General features: G+C 36.3%; 2 protein-coding genes across 2 annotated transcripts in view; both read left to right on the forward strand.

Moving 5' to 3' along the window:
- Positions 1–1396, forward strand: part of LOC109544680 (MAGE-like protein 2) — a 3247-nt gene extending 1851 nt beyond the window's left edge. The window contains exon 2 of the mRNA XM_019914998.2: positions 242–1396. Coding sequence (XP_019770557.2) covers positions 242–1330 — 1089 coding nt within the window. The 3' untranslated portion in view covers positions 1331–1396. The remainder of the gene's footprint in view (positions 1–241) is intronic.
- Positions 1397–5189: 3793 nt separating this feature from the next.
- LOC109544660 (frizzled-4) overlaps positions 5190–8076 on the forward strand; it is a gene marked incomplete in the record, with an annotated part of 33225 nt that continues 30338 nt past the window's right edge. The window contains 1 exon segment of the mRNA XM_048663891.1: positions 5190–5702. Coding sequence (XP_048519848.1) covers positions 5346–5702 — 357 coding nt within the window.

Consider the following 8076-nt stretch of genomic DNA (forward strand, 5'->3'; position numbering starts at 1 on the left):
ATTTTTAAAATGTGCACCCGATAAGCGTCTGTTGATTCATCAAATAATACTTTGCAAAAAACAAACGGGCTAGCCGCAAACGTCCGTGCCGTATAACGTGAATAACCCTGTATGTATGCTATCTACGCGTACATTCAAATGTTCTCATTGCCAAACAATAAGCACTATACCAAATATTAATAAAAAATAGTAAATGGTCTAGGAAAATAGCATGTATTTTTGCACTAATTTATTATTTCAGATCCTGTTGTTCTTGGCGCTCATTGCTACATCCTATGGGAAAGACACTCCCAAACCAAAACGTAGTATATATGGCGCTGCAGAACTACAGGCACTTAACAACTTAAATTCTCTTTCTATCAATTCAATTCCCAATCGACCAGATTTATTATCAACGGGCTTGAACAGCGTCGCTGCTACTCAAGGATTGAACATTCTGCCGTCCAATCTTGGAAATCCCACGCTCCTAGCCAATCAAATCAGCTATGCTTCAGGAGTGCAAGGATTGCCTTTTTCTAATGCCATTCAGACACCCTCTGTCCAAGACATTAGAATACCAATTGCAGCTTCTCAACCAGCAGCAGTAGTACAAGTACCAGTTCCCGTTGAGAGAAGAGTGGAAGTCCAAGTTCCTGTTCCTCAACCCTACCCAGTGATTCAAAGGGTGCCTCATCCAGTTCCCGTGCCGGTAGAAAAAAGAGTTGAAGTTCCTGTTCGCGTTCTAGTTCCACAGCCTTATCCGGTAGTCCAAAGAGTGGAAGTTCCGGTAGAAAGGAGAGTGGAGGTTCGCGTCCCACAACCATATCCTGTTGTTCAGAGAGTGCCAGTTCCACACCCTGTTCCGGTACACGTCGAAAAGCGAGTGGAAGTTCCAGTGCACGTTCCAGTTCCCCAGCCTTACCCTGTTATTCGAAACGTACCGTATCCTGTAGAAAAGCGAGTAGAAGTTCGAGTACCAGTACCTCAACCGTACCCAGTGGTGCAACGAGTCGCAGTACCTCACCCCGTGCCGTATCCAGTGGAGAGAAGAGTGGAAGTTCCCGTACCTCAACCCTACCCAGTTATTCAAAAAGTCCCAGTCCCCGTAACTGTGGAAAGGCAAGTTCCAGTACCGCAACCCTATCCAGTCATTCAGAAAGTTCCAGTTCCCGTTATACAACGAGTATCAGAACCATACCCAGTAGCACAAGCATACCCGGTTTCCTTAGGAGGAACCGTGGCTGTACCAGCGTCAATATCAAACCCAGTGCCAGTATCGACTAATGGATTATTATCTGGTCTTCGACTTAGCACAAATGGAGGATGGAGTCGTTATGGTGGCTCTTGGTAACATCTGAGAAAATGGGGAATTTTGTACGTTGTAACTGAACTTATTGATTGTAATTAGTTATTAGTACCAAAAGTGTTCATTTCGTAAATTCAAATAGTAGTAGTCCTGGATTGCTTTGCTGTTTAGCCGAGTTTACGCCGAGAAAGTAAAAATTAATTTGAAACTTAGACCTAGTAGCTAATGAAGATACCGGATACGTGGACCTAAAGTCCCACGATTCTTAAATAAACTTATTCTAAGTAAAAAATTCAGAAATTATTGTTATTTACTTAACCCTTACGACTTTCAAAATGAATATTTTTAATTATCCATGATGGGAAATTGGCATCATTCGTCCAGAGGTTTCGTCTAGAGTTACCTATTTAACTAGAATAGAACAAGTAGTAAAACATTCAGCAATAATACTTCTTATACGCACTGGTAAACGATAAAATTTCATAAAATGCGTTTCTTGCAGTAAAATGATATGTTATTTAAGTACTTTCGGATGCAAAGTAACCTAAGGAACTTTCAGCTACCAGTGCATTTGCCCATTACTCTATTCAGCACGCAAAATCTTGTTTGTCTAAATAAAACTTTGGGTTTTAAACAGGGCTTTTTAATTTGGAAATCTATAATTACCTACAATTTTTTGTTTAATGCAGAAAACGTTCCAGCCATAAGCACCTTTAGAAAATATTGATTCTAATGTCTCAAATACACTCTTATAAATGCCCTCATTAAGATTATGCCTTTGAAGCGGTACCGATATTTACGCTGTGTTTAGGTACCCAGAAAACCGCTTTGTAGAGCTACCGAAATTTTTGGAGCGCATTAAATTAATCTTGCCTTTTGTATGCGAGATATAATTAGATATGAAGTCCGTTATCTACCCATTTATATTTCGTTTATAGCAAAGCCGCGCTTTTTTCAAACAGCCCGGTGCTACTTTTAAGCAAAGCCGCTCGAGTGTTTACTTGGACTCCCATTGGAAAATCCATTCAAAGTTTTGCTCGTAACGTAGAAAAGGGCCAGACTTACGTGAAATATGCCACCGCCACTTAGAACAACCCTTTAAATAGTTTTCTATTTATTTTTATTGAATTTTATGAGGCTTATTATACAATAAAACGGCATCTTCCCACGTTATTTGATTATCTATAATTACGTAACATTGTGGGACTACTAACAATAATAAATTATAAATATTTATATACGTATTTATATAAAAAAATCAAAATAAACAATAAGTGCTAGTAGCACGGAACAAGTAAATAAGAAACTAAAATTTTAAAGCAGGAAATTGAAGTAAAAAAATGTAAAAGATGTTTTTGTAATTTTCGTAAGTGAACATCTGAACATCGTATAATGATTGGTAAAACCTTCAGTAAAAGAATCGTCTTTTTCAAGAATATAAAATTACGATTAATTAATTGCAATTAAAATACAGCATTTTTTATTGACAGCTTCATGCACATCTTACAATCAACAAAATCGAATTAAGTCGGTGTTTTACACCTTATCCATGTACTTATTTAATACACTGCAGTATATCATACCCATATATGCATGCCACAAAGGCAGTGTTCTTGATTGAAAAAAACGCCGCTTTAGATTATAAATCGTATCTAATCTCCCCCTGTATGTTTGAATAAGGCGCTGAAGTCAAAGCTCACTCGCCACCATGTAATTATTCTATTTATCCTAAAAAACCGCCGTCTCCAAGCCCAAACAAATATAAACATTCATAAAAAATATATAAAAGAGCAGTTGACGAGACCAAAAATCTAGTTAGCTTCTGACTATACTGAAGCCGTGCGGGTTGAAAGGCGTGTGCTGCAATACTCAATTATTTGATCTTATGTAGACAACAGACATTGCGGAAATTATGTGAATTGCTATGTATTTATGTACCTATTCAAAGTTGTCAAACTTGGGAAACTATAGATAACGTGATATTGAACCGTCTTGGTATGTTTGTGTACACTTAAAGTTCTACTAAATTTGATTATAGGTAAGTTTGGCTTACCCGACGACTATTTATTAGATTGTGAAGACATTCAAATACAGTATGTATCCGTAATTTGCAACCATATGAAACACTATGAATGAGTGTTTTCACCCTAGAAATGTATTTAAAAAGGATCATGTGTAATCAATAAGTTAGATTTCGGTTAGTTGAGTTTGTTTTCTATCAGTAAAGTTCTATAAGCCCAATCAGAATATTTAAATATATACAGCTTACTGTATATGTATTTTGAAATTGCTCAAATGCAGCACAAAAATGTAGTCTAAATTGAATGGTATTACAATAATTACTATAAATTTTCAAATTTGGCACATTTTCAAACCAGACTACGATTTACTGCGATTGCAATTAAATACAAAGGCACTGGGTTGAGAGTGATAAAACTCTTATGTTGATTTGTTCCTAAACGAAGGGGTTTTTCGAGTCGTGTGAAGAGCCCATTTTTTGTCTAGCAATTTCTAATCTTTGAAATCGCATATTACTTTTTGCGATATTTGGCATGCAAAAAAAGATGGCATGCGAAAAATGAAATTTGGATTGTAGTTGTAAAAGGGAGGAATATTGTTTATCAGGAAGTTAAAGAATACTAAGATAAAACTTTGCACTAATTTTAGTTGGACCCGCAAAGAAATGTTCAAAATAGGTGAAAAATAAAAGAAAAAAAATATTGATGAGCTGTAACTCGAAAAACATTCAGATTTCGAATTTTTGTTACATGACTCACTTAATCAAGAAATTTGCTATCGCATTTTCCGTTCACTCTGTATATCTCAAAACGTTGCGCTACTTTTGTCTGATAGTGTATACATATGTATGTAGGTATTGCTGAGATTTTTTTTATAAAAATGCAAATTAAAAAAGTTGAACTTTTTATGTTAATTTTTTAGACACATACTGCAACTGGGGTGATCCTGTCGTTTGAGTCCCTCCGAATTTTTTAATTTTTCTTAAAGAAAACTTAATATTAAGCAGTTTTAGCTAAAAAAATTTCTTGGATGGTCCATAAATTAAGCCAAAGAACACTCACAAGGTTTTAGGAAACTAACTATTTTTAGGCTAAACTTCGAGCGGCGTTGCCAAACTGTGCAAAAAGTTTTAAGTTCATGAAAATTGTTTCCTTGGATACCCAGCATGTAGATTCAATCAATTTAGGTCGGTTTAAATTATTCAGGTCGTTTCAGGGTATTAGCTTTTACTTTTTGTATATATTTGTGCAGATTCATTCAAAAAATCACTTCAACCATGGTAACACAAACAAACTACCTGAAAACTAATGAGTTTTTCGGGTTTTTAGGTAGAATTTCTTCTTCTTCTTCAGAAGTGGTTTGCTTGAACGCTAGCCAATCGTGCTTGCGAATCGTCAAGAAGAAATTCTACCTAACGACGGCCTAAAAACCCGAAAAACCCATCAGTTTCAAGGAATGGCCTCAAAATATGTTTTGATAAACTAACTGAAAATTAACCGAGAGAAAAAACGGCAGAAAGAAACAGATAATCCGGAATCTGACTATTAACGCTCTAGATAACCACAACCAATTGGCGAGGTTAGAAAAGATGTTCAAACTTTTGCGAAAAACACAATTATTATGCATCTAAGCGACAATTTTGCATGTGGAGGTATGAATTGTTGATAGCTGACGCACGATTTAGCAGCAAATAGCGTCAGACAATCTCATTTTAGTGCATAACTAAGTGGTTTGGTAAAAGCGAATTTCAAAAGTTTGTAAGTGTTTTTTTACTTAATTTATGGACCTTAAAGTGTTCTTTATAGGAAAAAACCAAAAAATTGGGAGGGACTCCAACGACACCTGCAACTGGTAGTAAAATGAGTGAATTTCAGGTAAATTCCGAGATCCGACAACTCGGCAACTGCAAGGCACAAAAGTCGAAACAAGAAAAACGGGTGTTGTGCTTAGCGATTTCCAACTTTATATCACATCGCGTTCAACTCCGGAGGAGAGTGGTGGTGCCGGACAGAGTACGAGTTCGTGTTATTTTGGCAGCGCAATGCCCTCGTGCAACATGTTCTTCGTATATTCGTTTCTGTTTTTCTGCTTGGTTTTAACTGAAAATACTTCGGGCGAACCTCTGAGAACTTGTGAACCAATTGGTGTTGAGTTATGTATGGGACTCGGTTATAATATGACGGGCATGCCGAATTTAGGAGGAAACGATGCTCAACAAGACGCCGACTACAGTTTAAAGTCGTTCACGCCTCTGATACAGTACGGGTGCAGTCAGCAGTTGAAGCTGTTTTTGTGTTCAGTGTATGTGCCGATGTGTACTGAAAAAGTGCCGAATCCTATTGGACCTTGCCGGGGACTTTGCGAAAGTGTCCGATCCAGATGCTACCCTGTTTTACAAGTAAGTCAGTTTCAATCTATAATGCAGCAAATATTTTTCTAATTTAGGTTTGTATTTAAAATCCCTACTTAAATGTGATTAATCTTGCCAGCAACCGAATAATTATAATAGGTAGATATAATTGTGCGCTAACAATTGAAAAAAGCAAAACACATAATAACATCAAGGAAACTTGTTGAATTAATAATAATATATAGGAATAATGTAAAATTATGCATTCTTACTGGACGATGCACCACTTAAGTATTTGTTTGGACACACAATACGCAAACCTCATACGAACTCATAAACGAACATACAGCTAATCCGCTGTTAAAGAAAAATACGGCCTGCCACAGCGTTTTGGCATGCTGGACAAACTTTACACGACCGGTATATCTGTAGAAACTTTGGTAATGAACATACAATAATTGGAGGAAGTTATGGGATTTTTTTAATACCACATTCATTTATGTAAGGTGATTCATTACGACTATAATTTTTTTTCTATTCGAATGAATCAAAAACTGCCATTTTTCGATAGACGCCCCTTTCTTTACTGTTTTTTAGTTTTACTTTTACGCACGGACTTATACGTCCATTGCGCGCTAAAGTAAATGTGGCAAATTGAACATGTCACTGTCACTGGAAAGCCGTCATGTCAAATGTCATTCAAAATATGCAACATTGTGCGTAAAAGTAAATGCGACAAATTGAACGCGTCACTGTCATTATAAGTTTTAAAGTATTTTTATTGAAAGTAACCGATATTTTTTAGTTAATTACCTAGGTTTATCGACCACTATTGATCATAATTGAAAGTTTACTTACATTTAAATAACTTTGTTACAAGTTCAGTCTCGAAGTCGTTCTAATGGTTTATTTTTCTGTGCTCGCCGATGTTGCCACACGCAAAGCACGATCTTTTTAAATAGCGCAAATTTCATGCGAAATATGCAACTTACACAAACACCATTCCGTGAAAGCAGCACTTGAATTTTCAACTCTCATTGTTTTACTTGTATGCCCTTACAAAAGTACGCTTTTGAAGAATTGCAAACGTCAAATCGTGACAATGTCAAAAATGGCATTGACATCAAATTTAAAATATGAAGTTAATGCCTTTTATTTTTGACTATTCTTATTTATTATAACTTAGGATTCCGACAATCCGTTTTTCGGACTCCTGAACGACGAAGCCCGTCGTCGTTCGAAAAACGACACCTTTCGTCCTTGTATCGAAAAAACATTATTTTTTCCGCTACATGGATGGAAATCCGCATGATGGAAGTTCACAGCCAGCAGTGATGCTAGATCGATAAAATTAAAATCCCCAGATGCTCACTTAAAAAATCTTTAGCTTTTCCTAGATTTTCGGAAAAAAATTATAACTAAAAATGTTTAATAACGAGTGATCAGTGAAACAAAAAGCGTTATTGGAAACAGTATGTAACGAAATTACAAAAATGTAAAAAATGGATCTCATACATTTGCTTCAATTTTTATTCTTCTTATTTATTCTTTTAAATTCAAGCTTTAATTTAAATAGCTATTTAACAAAGTTTAATGTAAATGGGGCAGTTGTAAGTCACAGTCACTGCATGTGTATTGATTTTTGCATCCCCGTAAAGATTATTAACGGGAAATTAAAAATACCTTAAACGAGTTTCAAAGGACTCACCGAGGTGTGCGCTGCTGACTGCGACTGAAATCGCCATAGCAAATGATGGCTCCTCTACTTAGCCTTATGATATTTTAATATTTTCTTCCCAAAAATACTTTTTTTCGCAGAAAAACGAAAATTCCCTCGAACTAGCGAAAAATTCCCTAGTATGGCATCACTGACAGCCAGTACCCACTTGACTTGAAAAAGAAAATCCGGAAAGGAAATCGTGTCTTGAATGGTTGAAAACGTGCAAGAAGAGTGTATTAATTGTCTTTAAATTCCTCCCAAGATCCCTCAAGTTTCAACAGAGTCGAAAGCCTTTTAATAATCGAGGAATGCCAGGTTTATAGGGATGCTATTCTGTGCATTTCTCTATCAAACTCCGAACCGTTTGCAGATGGTCGATCCTACTGATCCCTTTCCTGAATCCCGCTTGTTCAACTGGTTGGTTCTTACCAATTTATACTTCGAGGTTATTTTATCGACTGTTTTGCAGATGCTTTTGTAGTGATCGTCAGTAACTATTCCATAAAAAGTGTAGCTAAGAACGGATCTCGTGACGTGCAGCTGCTCAAAACTGTATTTATTCCTCTCTGTTTCTTAACTTGCAAATCTGTTTTCGATTGTACGCTTCGCTAATCGTAAGCGCCATAAGTAAGTCGAAATTACTTTCGCTGACTGATTTCGATGTATTTCGCTAAAATAATAAGACGTTTGTCTGGATAAAAG

Source organism: Dendroctonus ponderosae, unplaced genomic scaffold, assembly GCF_020466585.1.
Source record: "Dendroctonus ponderosae isolate FM_Combo_2020 unplaced genomic scaffold, Dpon_F_20191213v2 Dpon_F_20191213_2, whole genome shotgun sequence".
Lineage (NCBI taxonomy): Eukaryota > Metazoa > Arthropoda > Insecta > Coleoptera > Curculionidae > Dendroctonus > Dendroctonus ponderosae.